Source organism: Helianthus annuus, chromosome 6 (genome assembly GCF_002127325.2).
Source record: "Helianthus annuus cultivar XRQ/B chromosome 6, HanXRQr2.0-SUNRISE, whole genome shotgun sequence".
Taxonomy (NCBI): Eukaryota; Viridiplantae; Streptophyta; class Magnoliopsida; order Asterales; family Asteraceae; genus Helianthus; species Helianthus annuus.
Genome location: NC_035438.2, coordinates 36,545,920 through 36,560,386, shown reverse-complemented (window position 1 = coordinate 36,560,386; position 14,467 = coordinate 36,545,920). Strand labels below are relative to the sequence as shown.

At 39.0% G+C, this 14,467-nt stretch overlaps 1 protein-coding gene across 1 annotated transcript; it reads right to left on the bottom strand.

The window, feature by feature from the left end:
* Positions 1-10,393: 10,393 nt before the first annotated feature.
* LOC110902225 (protein FAR1-RELATED SEQUENCE 5-like) lies at positions 10,394-11,778 on the bottom strand. Its single transcript, XM_022148934.1, has 2 exons — positions 11,320-11,778; positions 10,394-11,125 (listed from the first exon to the last, which is right to left on the bottom strand). Exons 1-2 carry the CDS (start codon positions 11,776-11,778, stop codon positions 10,394-10,396), a joined length of 1,191 nt encoding a protein of 396 aa, XP_022004626.1.
* Between the last annotated feature and the right edge of the window lie 2,689 nt (positions 11,779-14,467).

The following is a 14,467-nucleotide window of genomic DNA, read 5'->3' as shown; positions in this document are numbered from 1 at the left end:
GGGAAAGAAGACCAATGCAAGAGTCTTCAAAATGGACGCTAAGGAAGCAGTTCAGGATGACAACGTCATTACAGGTACTTTTCTTGTAAATGATGTTTTTGCTAGAGTTCTATTTGATTCAGGAGCAGATAAGTCATTTGTAGATGATAAATTCTGTAAGTTGTTAAACCTACCTGTTAAAACCTTAAGTGTGAAGTATGAGGTGGAATTAGCCGATGGAACCATAGAAACCGCCTCGACTGTCCTAGATGGGTGTGTTATATCCATTAGGAATCATTCTTTCCCGTTATCCTTGCTTCCCTTTAAGCTAGCTGGATTCGATATAGTGATAGGCATGGATTGGTTGTCACACAACCAAGCCCAGATTGTGTGCAACAGAAAGCAAGTGGTAGTTAAAACTCCGTCTGGTGAGTCACTCACTATCCAAGGAGATACTCAGCATGGATTGCCTGAGCAAGTGTCCATGCTCAAGGCATCCAGATGCCTGCAGAAGGGTTGTGTCATTTATATGGCACAAGTTACTATTGATGAGCCAAAGCCTAGGATTGAAGACATCCCTGTTATCTCAGAATAATCTGAAGTATTCCCTGAAGAACTCCCCGGTTTACCACCGGATAGGCAAGTGGAGTTTCGAATAGACATCATTCCAGGTGCAGCGCCAGTAGCAAGAGCACCATATAGGTTGGCACCAACAGAGATGAAGGAGTTGAGGACGCAATTGGATGATCTATTAGCTAAGGGTTTTATTAGACCTAGCTCGTCTCCTTGGGGAGCGCCAATCTTGTTCGTTAAAAAGAAAGATGGATCGATGCGTCTGTGCATCGATTACCGCGAGCTTAACAAGGTCACTATCAAGAATAGGTATCCTTTACCCAGGATCGACGATCTGTTCGATCAGTTGCAAGGAGCAAGCTACTTTTCGAAGATCGACTTGAGGTCAGGCTATCATCAGTTGAAGGTCAAGGATGAAGATGTACACAAGACAGCGTTTAGGACTCGTTATGGACATTATGAGTTCCTAGTGATGCCTTTTGGGCTCACTAACGCACCAGCCACATTCATGGATCTCATGAATCGCGTTTGCAAGCCTTATCTAGATAAATTCGTTATCGTCTTTATTGACGACATCCTTATCTACTCGAAAAACCAAGCTGACCATGAGAAACACCTTCGTTGTATTCTCAAACTTCTACATCATGAGAAACTCTATGCCAAATTTTCGAAGTGTGAATTTTGGTTTCGAGAAGTCCAATTTCTTGGACATGTGGTAAGTGAGCGTGGTATCCAAGTGGATCCCGCTAAGGTAGAAGCAGTCATGAATTGGCAGGAGCCGAAGACTCCTATCGAGATTCGCAGTTTCCTTGGGTTGGCAGGATACTATAGGCGATTCATCGAGAACTTTTCGAGGATTGCTGCGCCCCTAACTTCGTTGACTCGTAAGAAGATTAAGTTTGATTGGGGCCCTAAGCAGCAGGAATCCTTTGACATTTTGAAGAAGAAATTGAGCAATGCCCCAGTGTTAACATTGCCTGATGGTATAGAAGAATTTGTGGTGTATTGCGATGCATCGCACACTGGTATGGGTTGTGTACTCATGCAGAGAGGCAAGGTCATTGCCTACACTTCTCGACAATTAAAGGTGCACGAGAAGAACGACACCACCCACGACTTGGAATTGGGTGCAGTTGTATTTGAATTGAAACTGTGGAGACACTACTTGTATGGAACCAAGTGCGTGATTTATTCAGATCACAAGAGCCTTCGGCACTTGTTCAATCAGAAGGAATTGAACATGCGACAAAGGAGATGGATGGAAACTTTAAATGATTACGACTGTGAGATAAGATACCATCCAGGAAAGGCAAATGTAGTTGCCGACGCCTTAAGCAGAAAAGAAAGAGTGAAACCGATCAGAATCAATGCCAAGCGCATTGAAATAAGGAATAATTTGAACGAAAGGGTGTTAGCTGCACAGAAGGAAGCTGTGTTGGAAGCTAACTATCCTGAGGAGAAGTTAGGAGTAACTGAGGAACAGTTATCCTACGACAAAGATGGAATTCTAAGACTGAACGGACGAATATGGGTTCCAGTTTATGGAGGACTTTGGGATGTTATCCTCCAGGAAGCCCAAAGCTCTAAATATTCCATTCATCCTGGAGCTGATAAGATGTACCAGGATCTAAAAGCAAACTACTGGTGGATTGGTTTGAAGAAGTCCGTAGCTGAGCATGTAGCTAAATGTTTGACTTGTGCACAAGTCAAAGCTGAGCATCAGAAGCCGTCAGGTTTGCTTCAACAACCTGAAATTCCCAAGTGGAAATGGGAGATGGTGACAATGGATTTTATCACCAAATTACCAAAGACGAGAAAAGGAAATGATAATATATGGGTCATAGTAGATAGACTGACGAAGTCAGCTCATTTTCTACCCATCAAGGAGACGTATAGCTCCGATATGTTAGCTCAATTATACGTCGATAAGATTGTAGCGTTGCATGGTATACCTGTACCTATTATCTCCGATAGAGATACTAGATATACGTCATATTTTTGGAAGAGTTTCCAACAATCATTGGGCACTCGTTTGAATTTTAGTACGGCTTATCATCCTCAGACCGATGGTCAGAGTGAGCGTACTATTCAAACTTTGGAAGACATGCTGCGTGCATGTGCGATCGACTTGGGTGGTAGTTGGGATAAGAACCTACCACTAATTGAATTCTCTTACAACAATAGCTACCATTCCAGCATAAAAGCTGCGCCTTTTGAGGCCCTATACGGTAGAAAGTGTAGATCGCCCATCTGTTGGGCAGAAGTTGGAGATGTCCAACTGTCAGGACCAGATATCGTTTTTGAGACGACGGACAAGATCGTGCAGATTCGCGATCGTTTGAAAGCTGCCAGGGATAGGCAGAAAAGTTATGCGGATCCGAAGCGCAAAGATTTTCACTTCGATGTAGGTGATAAAGTGTTGCTTAAAGTATCGCCCTGGAAGGGGGTGATGCGATTTGGTAAGAAAGGCAAGCTAAGCCCGAGATACATAGGACCTTTCGAGATTGTCGAACGTGTCGGGTCAGTTGCTTACAAGTTAAACTTGCCTGAAGAACTTAGCGCTATACATAATGTGTTCCACATCTGTAATCTGAAGAAGTGTATCGCTGATGAATCACTGGTTATACCGCATACAGATATACACATAGATGAGAGTTTGAAGTTCGTGGAAAAACCATTGTCGATCGAGGATCGACAGGTGAAGAAGCTTCGAAGGAAGTATATACCTATTGTCAAGGTCAAGTGGGATGCCCGTAGAGGTCCCGAATACACGTGGGAAGTGGAATCCACGATGAAGGAAAAATATCCTCATTTGTTCCAGTAAATCTCGAGGTCGAGATTTCTTTTAAGGGGGTGAGGATGTAACACCTCGAAAAATTTCGTCCAATAATGCATTGACACGTGTCATAGACTTTGCATATGCGAAAACATACTTTAGAGGGACTAAAATTGACAAACAGTGAAAACTATGGAACGTAAGGGTCCAAAGTGTCAACAATGGATAAATAGACTCCATAATAACCCTACATAATGTTTATAACCCTAAACGGATAGATCATGGATCATACGAAGCGGAAAAGGCACGAAAGTGAGGAATTACAAACTATAGGGACTAAAAGTGTCAACATGTTGAATTTATACCTCTGAGTGAACTTTTGGCAGCCCTGAAACTTTGTAATGCTAGAATATACTCACTAGAATATGTGGTAAAAATTTCATGAAGTTTCGTTATCGTATGAGAAAGTTATGGACAAAACCGTACTTGAGGGGTTAAAAGCGTCAACGTCGAATTTCATGACTTTTCGGGTGAGCGCAAAGTTAACCGAGGACTTTACCATGTTGGTAAATGTCCCAAGGTTCCTAAAAACCAAGTTTGGGGGTTTACGAGTCAAGATAAACGGCAAAAACCTCGCGTACGAAGAACAGGGGCCAAATCTGCCAATTAATAAAAGATTGCTTATGCTGAACAGGTCCTTGCGGACCGTATACAGGGACCATACGGTCCGTATAGCATGCCCAGTAACAGAAATTCGCGAATTCTTGTTTTTAGGCCTGTTTTGTGAGTGCTTGACAGCTTTCAGCACCTCCCATTTACACCAATCGGATTGCATGCATGAGGGGACACCTGGAGACTTCTCCAAACATCTGAAACACCATTAAATCAGATCAAATTCATCACTTTTGAGGGACTTGAGTAGTAACCAAGAACACCACAAACTTTCAAAAACTCACAAGGCATCTCCAGGAGCTTTCTGATCGACAAGGCAACTTCCAAGTCCTATCTAAGCTTCATTAGGACTCTTGTAAGCATCCATAACTTCCTCTAATTCGTTCTAGCATAGATTTTTAGCCAAAAGTCAATCCGTCATAGTTATAGTTTGACTTTTCGATTAAACGAACTTGGCTCTGTCATTTCTCAAATTGAAACCACTTATAAGTTGGTATTTATGTGGGAAACAAACCCTCAAAAGGGTATTCTCTGATTCCCACTCTAAACATGCTATTTGTCGAGTCAAAGTTGTTCTTAAAAAGTCAACAGGAAGTGTTTTTGCAAATTATAGCATAAATGGTAATGTAGATGACATGCAATCAGTTTGATCATAAAAAATAACTTTATAATGAATATAAGAATATGTTTTATCACGATCAACTCGACAATCTTTAGTACAAGCCCGGATTAGAACCGAAAGTCTTACAAAACGACTTTTTCTTTGACTCTCGATTCGGATCCATGCATGCATGTTTGAGATCTGTATTAGAGTTTATTTTTGACCATTTTTATTTAAGTTTAACTCTCTGGAATTTTTACAACTTGAGTCTATGCTTAACCGATTCATATGCATGTTTCCGATTTATGCTTAAAGTTGACTATTTTGCCCTTTTTGATATGAAACGTGATTTTTGGAAAAGTGAAAGAGTAGAAATCTTTATTACTGATTTATAAACTTGAACCGAAAATTTGAGATCAGTTGGAGGTCCAGATTTTTGAGTTATGGCCGATATCGTAAAACTATAGCTTTATGTTAAATAAACGGCGCATTTAGCGTATAACCTATTTAAGGCCACTTTTTGATATAAAACTTTTTACCCACTGATGTTATATAATATTCTGGGATTTTTGAAGATTTTTATTTAATCTTTGGCTGATCGTATCATAAGTAGCTAAGTTGATTCGGTTAATTCCGGTTTTGACCGTTTAAGCCATAAAATGAGTTTTATAAATCCTTTTGACCCCAAACCTTTTTCTACTGATTTTATTTGTTAAATAAATTGTTTTGAGCATTCTGGAAATATAAAAATCTCAGCTTTCTTTTGAAAACCCGGAAACGGCTCTAAATCGCCTTTCTAAGCGTCTTTAGCGCATAGTATGCGCTATGCCCATATTAAACATATACGGTTAATACCTATTGATGTATTTAGCATATTTTTATAAAATAACAGTAAGTATAAGTTTTTGAACTTAGGTTTCCAGTTTTGACAGTTTTAGCCCTTGTGAAATTACCAAAATACCCCTAAGGTGCATAGTTTGATTTTAAATGATAAGTTTTGTATATGGGTCATACCCTACTGTTATAATATGTCAAATTAAGTATATTTACTGTATAAATCAGACCTGTAACTCAGATTTCCAATTTACCCCTTTTTTAATCTTTTAAATGACCAAAATGCCCTTATAAGGCATAAATTGAGTTTAAATTCATTCGGGGCATAATGGAACATAACTTGCTGATATTATATCATATTTAAAGCATATTATCTCAGGGAACTTGCATATGACTCTTTTGGTTACCCGTAACGCCCTTTTAGCGTTCGGTTCGGTTTGTGTAACTAGTTTGCATAAATTGACCGAAACGGGTCAAACGTTATCATTTTTGTCTCAAAATCCAGAATGTATTTAGTATACCCATATTAAACAAGTATTCAAACTTGTCGGGTCTAAATCACATTCTATCCGGTCTTCGCTTAATCGTGCGCTTGAACCGTATCGTCCTTAAAACTAACCGGTCAAGCTTAGGCTTAAATAAAAGACCCGTTAGGAATCTAATAGGTTATTATAAACCTTTGTTCCAGAATAGGAGGCCCAGTAAAAGCTACCCTCACTTGCCAATTGTGATTCATACTTACTCAGGTAAATACTTTTAACTTATTTTCCCTATACGGGCTTGGGTTACGGTATATAGAATACCGCTTGATCGAGCGTACAAAATCTTGCACCCTTGGGTGTTCAATTGAATAATTTTGATCGGCTCGTTTAAACAGTCTTGTTTTACGTTAAGCCTTTGGGGGGTTAATGACCATGTCCCGGATATCCTTGGCATTATCTTACGAGATAGCCACGACCAGAGCACGGGGTGTAGGCGTACACCCGTTGTGTATAACTCTTTAATGTGGTGTGTCTATTAATCTTTAACCCGGACAAGATCCCGGGCTACTGAACGCACGAGTAACATGTAATTCGTTCACAAGATTATATTGCATAATTAGGCCAAGTTATAAAAATATTTTTATGCCATGTGCATTTAAATCAATTTTCAATCATTTTCAAAATGAGTCAGTTAATTGTATTTACCAGTGTAAACTGACGTATTTTCCCAAAAGGTTAAGTGCAGGTACTACACGTACTAGGCTGGCTGTTTCCTAGAGCGTCCACAATAGTCTCGCAAGCTCGGACGACAATAAAACTGTTGAACAATTATCTTATTTTATTTGACCCGCCTGTGGATCCGTTTCAACTACTCGTGATATTTAATATTACATTTTATTTAAAGTTGAAATGAATCTATTTCTGCTTCCGCTGTGCATTATTATATTGTGTTGTTTGTCTATGATGATGCCAACTACGTCACCATACCCTCCATCGGGCCCACCGGTGACACGTGGAGATTGGGGGTGTGACATGGTGAGAGACGCTCTTCTATTTCTATCTTCATTTTTAACTTCTGACACTTGGAAACTAGACAGCAGATTCGATCTTCATCGGAAAGGTTGGGTGCTGATAAATACTGCTCGAGTTTGGACAAAGTAACTTCCAACGTAGCAAGCTTTTTCTCCTCCTCGGTCTGATAAGTATAGACACCCTCGGGCTCAGGATATTCCTCGGGATGATACTGTCGGTATCCCTTATACGGTGTTGAGATGTACACATCCATCATTTTTTTATTCCAATACTCTGGATTTTCCAAATACACCGCGCACACATCATCATAATAAGAAGTATGATAACGACCGCAATAGAAACATCGTCCATCCGTCCTTGGCTCATAATAAGAATCCTCATCCCGATCCCATCCGTCAGAGTAATAACCATCCTCCACCGTTGTATCAGAATCATAGAAATATGGTGGAGGGGAAGGATTATCATAGCAAGGCATCGGTGGTTCTTCCAATTTCGCTCTTTCCCGTCAAAATCGGGCCTCGTGGCAACCGATACACGGGTGAAGTGGTTCCCTGCACAAAATGCATCTAAGAGAGCTGCAGAATATTGCAAGATCTGTCATCCTGCACAAACACAAAAACACAAGCACCACGCATAAATCGGAACAAAACAAAACAAAACTGACACTATTTTTGGATTTTTATTTTTTTATTTTTATATTTTTTAAACTAAAACTTAACACTAAACACTTTGTGCACGCCTCCCCGGCAACGGCGCCATTTTGATGTCTGTCGTTTGTGACATGCAAAAACCAACTAAACTATGTAGATAGGATAAGTCGGATATCGAACCAGAGGAGGATTGTGGAAAGTGTCGTAATGAAAAGATTGATTAACTATTACTGAATTGAGAAATCGGTTTGTTTGTTTATGATAAATGACTAAATTAACGAATAAAAATTGTGGGTTAAAACAATGATGAGAACAAGTGATCACTCCGGGATTCAGATTCTGTAATTACTAATAACCTAGTTCTGATTTTATTGGATGCTATTGATTGAATAGTAAATCTGTCACATCTACCAATTACCTATGCAGTTCAAAATCATAATATTAATTGATCAGATAAATATTAAAACAAACATACATAGGAATCATTCAATCAACAAAAGCATAATTGGATTCAAAACATAATTATAACTCTGACTGTCACTCAGGATTTGTCTGTCACACAAATAATATAATCATGTAAATAGTCGGATGTCACCCGACTACAAATCCAAATCTCAATACAAAGAGAAACTAGAATTGAAAGTGTCTTACATGAATCATTCACCCAAAGTGTCCACCAGAGATTTAGCCGCTCATCTCGGTTGAATGATCTTCACTAGCTTCGGTCGAAGGTCGAACTCCCTCTTGTCTGCCGTCGAAAGATGTGTTTGTATTGTATTCAAACTCGTGGGCCCCCAAGAGTCACATGTGCCCCCTATGTCCGCGCCAATAGAAGTCCACCCAAACCTTCTATGCGTGTGTTTCTTTGTATGCGTCCTGCATGTGCCGTCCACACTCAGGCCCACATGTGCGGCCCATCACGTAACTGATGATGTAAGTTGCGTGACTTTTGAAGCCCAATGTTTTCCCTCCAAAAGTCCAGTCACGTGATGTTTCCATCCAAGAATCAACAACAATAACCGCCAATCCCTCTTCCTTTTTTCGAAGTCTACTGCCAAAGTGAAGTGATGATGATGATGTTGTTGTTTCCCCTCCAAAATCCGTGCCCTCATATATCGGCTGCTAAGAATTGTGATGGTGATCTTTTTCTTTGACCCCTAGTCACGTGCATGTTGACTGCCTTTTATGATGATGATAATTGTGATGTGATCACTTATAATATTCCTTTAAAAGCCATCCATGTGCACATGTATACATTAGGGTTGCAACCCTTTTCTTACCAACATATTAAATTCCTTGACAACAGCTACATGCTGCGTATTTATTTTCCAACCGTAACCTATGCTTACAACCCGTAAGCTACGGTTTGTAAGTTCTGTTTCTTGTTCCTTTGAGCTATCTTTTGACTCGAACATCTACCAACTAATGTAATATATCTTGATTTCCATCTGCGGTCATTCCTCTTCATTTCCAAACGTCCTAACTTCACCGAATTACTCGATTAACCTGTAAAATCATAAACTTGCGTAGTCAACATATTCAAAGCGTATAACCAAGTAAATGGCCATAAACATGTAATATAACACACTTTAACATCCGGGTTTCACACACTCCATCACTTTTGTTTCTTAATAAAATAACTGAAATACATGTACTTAAACTATACACGAAATACGAACAATGCGAATGATTTGGTATTGGATAGAAACAAACGTGGGACATTGGATGTGTGGTTTCTCGCATGAGAGAGACATCAAAAAAGAAATCTTGCCTGATCAAGTGAAAGAAATCGAGGATCTGCGTAAGAAGTACCTCTCAAAATTGCTTCTAAGCGACGTGAACACGGCACGGGGCGATGTAGAGCGAGAAGTACAAGAGTACGCACGTTTAGACAAGGATGAAAGGGTGAGTATGGAAGAGAATGCAATCGGTCGGACTGGTGAAAGGTTGGGCAGTGCCGTGTAGGTGGACAGCAAAACAACATCAACTTTCTGTTAGAAAACAAAACAATTTTGGTAATTTTAGATTATATGATGTGTTAGCATGTTTGCATTCTTGTTTTGGGTTTTAAACAATGGTAACAACATTTGGTCGCTCGTTGTGATCTTGGTATAATTTATCTATGTAAAGGCTGATTTAGTTTGGTAAACTGTTTCTCTTTTATATGTTTTATTTTGGTGTTTTCATTTAGTTAGACACCGTTTTCGTCTCAAAGAATCTGTAATGACCTTTGTGATCCATCCGCGACCAGAGGGATTGTACGAAATAAGTGTTAACATGTTACTGATGTAATTAAATAACATACCAACTGATATGCACAATAAAACACTATGACTAAAGAAATAACACCATTAAGTTTCAACATACATAATAAAACACCATGAACAGATCCAAGACATATAAATAAAAACAGTACAACTAATATTAAAACACTGTGTGCAAATACATAACACCATTAAACTTTCAGCACACATAATAAAACACCCTGTACAAAATATAACACTATCGATTAACACTGTGTGCAAATAAATAACATCATTAAACTTCCGGCATACATAATAAAACACCCTAAACAAAATAACACCATTGATTAACAAAAAAAACAGATTTAAGTGAAACAAAAACACAAAATATAAAACGTTGTCACCGGTAATATAAAATTCGACCAGAACCAAACAAAATAAAACCATGAGTTTCTACGAATCCGAAAAACCATTGAAAACCTAACAATGTACGAAACAAAAAGGAAATACGTTAAAAATAACCAAATGTTTAGACATCTCTAAATAACTTCCTAGTCCTCTTCTCCATCCTCCTCGTCTGATTCGTCCTCATCTTGTTCATCCAGAGCTTCTTCAACTTCTTCCCATAAATCTTCCTCCTCATCACCTTCATCAGCTTCTTCAACGTCATCCTCGGCACTAGCTTGTTCTTTAGTCCGGGTAGGGTTTTTGCAAGTACGTCTATTATGCCCGTATCTAAAATAGTTTTGACACTGACGGCTCTTTTTGCCCAACTGACTTATAGCAATTTCACGTTTGGACTTCATCCGTTTAGGCTTACCCATACCTTTGTATCTAGTTCCAACGGGAACATAAACGGTTACATCTGATGGTTTTGTGTTACCAGTGATTTTAGCAAACCTTTCACGACGGCTCTTACGTGGGGCATTGACCACCGCCTCATCAACTGTTTTGAAATAATTAAAAACATGATCACTGAATGAGCACAACGCATCAAAGTTGGCGACTAGCTTGTTAATAACCGACTCCGTAGAATATGTGATCTCTCGTACAACGCGGTTAACTTCATTATAACGATCCTCACTCTCGTTGATACCTAGAATAGCACCAAGGGCACTATTGGGAACAGCCTCCCGAGTCCAACGTCGTAAGATATAGCGTTGTGGAAACTCACTAATATCAAGCATCCAAAGCACACAAAAGATGTGTGAGCACAACAACCCAAACTGTTCAAATCTTTTGCATGTACAGTACACAGTCATGTCGTCCTCCCACATCATAACCTATAAAACACCATTAAAAAATTAGAATTTGTTACATACATTACAACATAAACACAACAAAAACTATTCCATAACACCATATGTAACCGTAAATCGGCAAGTGCTATATGTTTTGAGACATAACACTACGAAACAACATGTGTAAATTCAAGGAGATTATATTCAAACTTAGATATTTAATTCTTTGTATATACCTCGAAGAAAGTAGTGCATGGTTGTTCCCAGTCCTTCACAAAAAAGTTAACGAAGTCATCCATATTTTCCCACTTTTCGATAGCGCATTTGCGTAAACTATTTTTTATCTCCAGCTGCTGGTCAAAAAATATAGTGCGCGTGTATATATTGGCCACTTGATCCTCCAAAACAAAGTCTACAGCCCACATGTCAGCGTTTGTGTTTCTGGTGTCATGGTCATTCTTCCTGTGCTCATGTCTCTGAGCTTCAATTGCAGAATCAAAATGCCCGAGAAATTCGACAAGAGTGCACTCAGGGTTACAAAATTGTCCAAAGAAATGGTTCTCACTCTCTGAACGAGATGAGGTACGCATAAACCCGAACATGAACTCCTCGCAATAATAAGTCGGTATCCAAGTATCCCTGATTTGATAAACTGACTGAAGCCACTCATGATCAACCAAGTTAAAATCGTTCATTATGGTAGCCCAATCACTTTCAAACTTCTCAGGTAGAATTGAATCGGTCCACACAATGGCACACAACCTCTTTTTGAAATATGTACTATTTCAGAATGTAGCACCAACCTAAAACACCATTGACAACATATAACACAATAATCACCAGAAAAGTGTGTAAAAATATAAAAAAAAAGCTTAAAAGGACGAATAAGTAAACACCTTAGCAGTAAGCTTGTCCATGATGTGCCACATGCATAGCCTATGTCTACTGTTACACCCCCAAAATACCACCTAGGGAGTGTCCCTGTTGGGCGTGTGACGTACCAACAACGAGCCACTAATTACATTGAACCAATACAAGTATCTAAATAAAGTTCTCAAACATTAAATAAATACCATCAACAAGTTTAAATGAAAACCAATATGTTCAGCGGAAGCAAATGATAAACCAAAGCTAAATAATTTCAAAACCAATGCGTAGTATCAAGAAATCAATTCCATGAATCCCCTCATCGACCCCTGACCACTCCTGCTTCTCCAGACAGCAAGTTTCCAAATCCAAGATACCTAACGACCTGCGAGCATGCAACAAGTGTATTAGACAAAGCTGGCGAGTTCACAGTTTATGAAAACGATTGTTACCAAGTGTTTATTCCAGTTCATTAACCAATGCAAAAGTAATATTGATAATATCTCGATATTGAACAAGACGGCTCCTGATGTATGTTTTGCCCGTTCCCCCAGTGCTCCTATCAAAGCACTGGGCCCGACTGGGTCATTAGTTCACAACCGTCCTCCCCGGTACGGTGTGAGGGTGCCAAACCTAAGTAGCGCTACCAACTACTACCCCGTTACCTCCCCGGTAACAAAAGATGGGACTTAAGAGTGATAGAATGAGAATATTATCCAATATACCAGTTTTACCCAAAAGATTTATCCCTCCCCGGGATACCCACTGACTGTCCCAACCACCGGGACGCATGCTCAAAAGTAGTGAACTCACCTTAGCTTTGCTCGGTAAGATTAATTATCCATTTAACACAATGATCAACCAAGCCCTATGATAGTTACACATAACAATCAGTTTGGTATGCACCATTATTTACATGTCTTTGCACGTATGTCATCAAACAAAGTCACGTTTACACCATAATCCATGTCGGGTGATTTGATTATCCTACCCGTAAATATACGCTTACTAGAAATCATACGACATGGTTATCCGTAACACCATGTATCCCATTAATTCACAGGTTTATACTTGTACATACCATATAGTTATACAAGTTAATATACCGTTACACAAATTACCGGCCCAACCCAACAGATTGTAATATGCACGGCCCAACTGACTACCGACCCACTACATGTATGATTAGCAGCGCGGCCCAGTTCTAATCAGAAGGGATTCGGCCCAGCCCCACTTACATGTTAAACATTCCAATTAATTTGCCCAACTACAATAACCCATCCAATAATTCTAATAATCCATATAAACAATTATCAGCCCAAACAATATATGTAATCTGTTAAAGTGTTCGGTCCAATCAAAAGTCCCAATTCATGCGTCCAATATTCATAACAGTGATCAATTAACACTAAGTCTTGCAATCTAATTAACAAATAAATCACTACTCATATGTATATGAAACCCTCTCCTATCAATACAACAACTTTCATAAATCAAGTGGGCCATTAACTTATATGCTTTTTGCTAGAAAATCATGAATAAGTAATCCTAACCTATTAATATTACAACCGACTCCTAGCATCATATTCATCATTTAATATTCAATCAAGGTTAACAATGTCTATGGTATCCTGAATCAAAACACAACATAGCCGATTTCACGCAACTATAATCATTTATCTGAATCATAACAATATCTCCAGTTCTGTACATTTTAGTTAATCAAAATTCTCGCATAACAAGATCAAACCGATAATAATTAGCATATGTAATATGTAAAGTGGCAGCGCACATACCGATCAATTGAAATAAACAAGTGATGTCTCACAAATCAGGGGTTAATTCTATGGGGGGGGGGTAGTTTCCTGTTGCCGTCGAACTCTAGGGGAGGGTAGGGTTTGTTGGTTGATATTGTGAGTTAAAAAATAAAAAGGGAGTTACGTAAATATAATGTGATGCCAAATAATCTAAAGTGGGCCGGTGATCATAACTTAATATCTAATAACATGCAAACAACCAAAGTGGGCCGGTTATCACATATTTGGGCCGAGGATAGTTATACATAAACGAAAATGTGTGAGTTCAAGTATACATATTCACACTTCAAAGTGTCTTTCCATCAAGCATTTATACAAAGTGTGAATATGTGGCCCAATTCATTCGATTTTACTAAATCAGTCGAACGACTCACAAGATGTTTAGCAATTTCCCGTATAGTCAACTAGTTATGCATACGTAATCATTTAGTTGTATAGAGACACACGCAAGAAGTTGTGGGATTTCAAGCAATGCTAACCTTAAATATCTAGGGCGTCACATCATCCCCAACTTGAAAGAAATTTCATCCAAAAATTTGACAAGTAAGCACAAAAGAGTGAAGTGAGGAAATCAAGATTGCTGCGGATTTTTCTCAGGTGCCACATCATGCCCAACTTGAAGAGGAATTTCGTCCCGAAATTCACCAGCTTTACTAGATTTAGACTTGTCATCAGGAAAAAGTTGAGGATACTTAACCTT